General features: G+C 48.6%; 1 protein-coding gene and 1 non-coding gene across 2 annotated transcripts; one reads left to right on the plus strand and one right to left on the minus strand.

Annotated features, from left to right (window-relative positions):
- Positions 1 to 242: 242 nt before the first annotated feature.
- LOC138243175 (histone H4-like) lies at positions 243 to 554 on the plus strand. The gene has a single exon (XM_069198690.1). It carries the CDS (start codon positions 243 to 245, stop codon positions 552 to 554), a length of 312 nt encoding a protein of 103 aa, XP_069054791.1.
- Positions 555 to 860: 306 nt separating this feature from the next.
- Positions 861 to 918, minus strand: LOC138243814 (U7 small nuclear RNA). Its single transcript, XR_011192432.1, has one exon. It is a non-coding gene; the product is annotated as a U7 small nuclear RNA (small nuclear RNA).
- Positions 919 to 2,572: the final 1,654 nt, after the last annotated feature.

Consider the following 2,572-nt stretch of genomic DNA (forward strand, 5'->3'; position numbering starts at 1 on the left):
TTATAATGATTAGACATTTGAATACAATATTGTATATAATGTATAATTTGAACTACATATTGTTAAGGTGTGAATAATTGTATATTTTAAGAATACATTTCTAAAACAAATCATTGGCTTTATTTACTAGTTTCTACACCTATAAAAATCTTTCTTTGATGTATAATAGACATCAAAGAAAGATGTCTATTATACATCAAAGATGAGCAGTGTGTGTCGTGTTCACAGCTGATAACTAGAAGATGTCTGGAAGAGGCAAAGGCGGAAAGGGACCCGGGAAAGGAGGCGCTAAGCGTCACCGTAAGGTTCTCCGTGACAACATCCAGGGAATCACCAAGCCCGCCATCCGCCGCCTGGCTCGCCGTGGGGGAGTGAAGCGGATCTCCGGGCTGATCTACGAGGAGACCCGCGGGGTGCTGAAGGTGTTCCTGGAGAACGTCATCCGCGACGCCGTCACCTACACCGAGCAAGCCAAGAGGAAGACTGTCACCGCCATGGACGTGGTGTACGCGCTGAAGCGCCAGGGCCGCACCCTGTACGGCTTCGGAGGCTAAACAGGAGAGGAGCTTCACTACCGGACCCTGACGTATAAACCCAAGTGACCCAGTGACATTTGTCACTGCTGAGGTTGCTTTATGGGTCTATTTTCTATACTGTGCTGATCAATTGGAAATCAAATTGCAAAAAAGACCCGTTCCCACACCTAAGGTCAAATATTAGGAATCAAAACTGCTAGAGTGTATGGAAGCACACAGCTTTATCAAGATTTCCAAGTGCAAAATCTTTTTATTCATAAAAGACCCTATTTATGTTGTATGAGAAATATTAATATTAATACAGAATCTTTTTTCACCAAATAAATGGGCTTCCTGACTTTAGAAAGCCTTCTAGACAAATACTAAAAGAGCAAAAATTCCAGTTGGTAAATGAAATGAAAACACATACCCTACCAAACCTTGAGTACAGGCCATTCAGGGTGATAATACAGAACCATTTATAATTCAACAAATGAAACCTGTCAACTGGTAATCACCACTTATCATAAAAAATAAGTAGCAATACACAGTAGGGGTCTCTTGGGTGCAAGTTAGATCCATGCAAGAAGGGGGTTTAGTGTTGTATTTCCAAATAAGATATGCAAATGAGAGATCTGGCCCAGCCAATCTCAAAGCTCCCTTGGTCTGGAATGGAGCTGCTCCCGTCTTCTAGTTATTCACACTGGAGTTAGGTTACATATTAGCACATTTCATCTAACAGGTACTCCAGAAACAAAAACGTAAACAAATGACCTGGAATGTGACCACACCTATTAGAATGTAGTTCAACAGATAACTTGTAAACCTTGTCATAAGATTTTTTTTGTTCTACAAAATATACTTTATTCCGCAAAATAAACATCTCAAAAGAAACATCTCACACATATTAACACTCCATGTAATAAATAACAACGGCGTAACGGAGATTGATTGTCCGTTATCAATCTTTGCAAGTGGGGGCGGATTTGCGCAAATAAGAGAGTCCCTCCAAACCTACCACTCGCTATTGTCCTTTAATCCCTGTATAGGGCCCAAAGTCCTTTCCAGCGCTCCCTCGCCGTGGGGAAACCCCATTTGGCGACTAGGCACTTCGTCCTCCTCCTGAGGTCCGATGGGCTCCCGCAGCGCCCGACAGAGGTTGCAGTAGAAGATGCAGTCGAGTTTCAGGGAGAAATGTGGGACATCTCGACCCCCTTCCTCGACCGGCTGACACATCCGGTTTCTCGTGATGTACTCGTACTTCCCGCCCCAGACGAAGCCGAAGATCATCCCTTGCAGCGCTCGTCTGAGTCTGGCCGGCAGCGGGTACACCACCGCCAGGTAAACCAAAGCCGGCAGGATCACTTTCCCTGTGTAGGACAGCGACCGCGTTTTCCACAGACCCAGCTTCGCGTTCACCTTGGCGATCCTCTTGGTCCAGTTGTTGGTCTCGTTGTCCTGGCTCTGGAAGGAAACTCCCAGTATTTTGAGGGGCTCCGTGCAGAGCTCGAGACCCTCCGGCGCCGTCGTCCTGTGCTTCCAGGGCCCGAAGAACTTCAGTTTGCTCTTTCGGCGGTTGAGTTTCGACCCCGAGACTCTGGAGTATTGCTCCATGACCTGCAGGGCCCTCCTCAACCCCCTGTCCGACCTCAGGAACAGCGGCGTGTCATCGGCGTACTGGGAGATCTTCAGGGTTTCCCCCACGCCTCCCGGTATCTCCAGGCCGTCGATGACAGGGTCCCGTCTCACCGTCTCTGCTAAGGGCTCTTGAAGAGCAGGGAGCCCTCCCTCGTGGTGTCTCCGAGTTTCCCCCGGCAGAAGATCTCCTGCGCCACTTCCACCAGGTCTTCCGCCAGGGTGTCCCAGAAGCAGGTGTAGAATTCCTTGGGGAGTCCGTCCGGCCCTGGCACCTTGCCATTCTCCATGGACAAGAGCACCGCCTTCAGCTCCTCAGCCGCAATCGGACCCTCCAAGTCCTCCCTCACCACCTCCGTCTGCTTTTCTGAAAAGAGCTCCGTGTAGAAAGCGGTGGCCGCTTCTACCTTGTCGCTCTCGGC

Source organism: Lepisosteus oculatus, chromosome 14 (assembly GCF_040954835.1).
Source record: "Lepisosteus oculatus isolate fLepOcu1 chromosome 14, fLepOcu1.hap2, whole genome shotgun sequence".
Classification (NCBI taxonomy): domain Eukaryota; kingdom Metazoa; phylum Chordata; class Actinopteri; order Semionotiformes; family Lepisosteidae; genus Lepisosteus; species Lepisosteus oculatus.

Excerpts from the sequence above, each read along its gene's own strand:
- LOC138243175 (XM_069198690.1), top strand. The coding sequence starts at position 243 with ATGTCTGGAAGAGGCAAAGGCGGAAAGGGACCCGGGAAAGGAGGCGCT.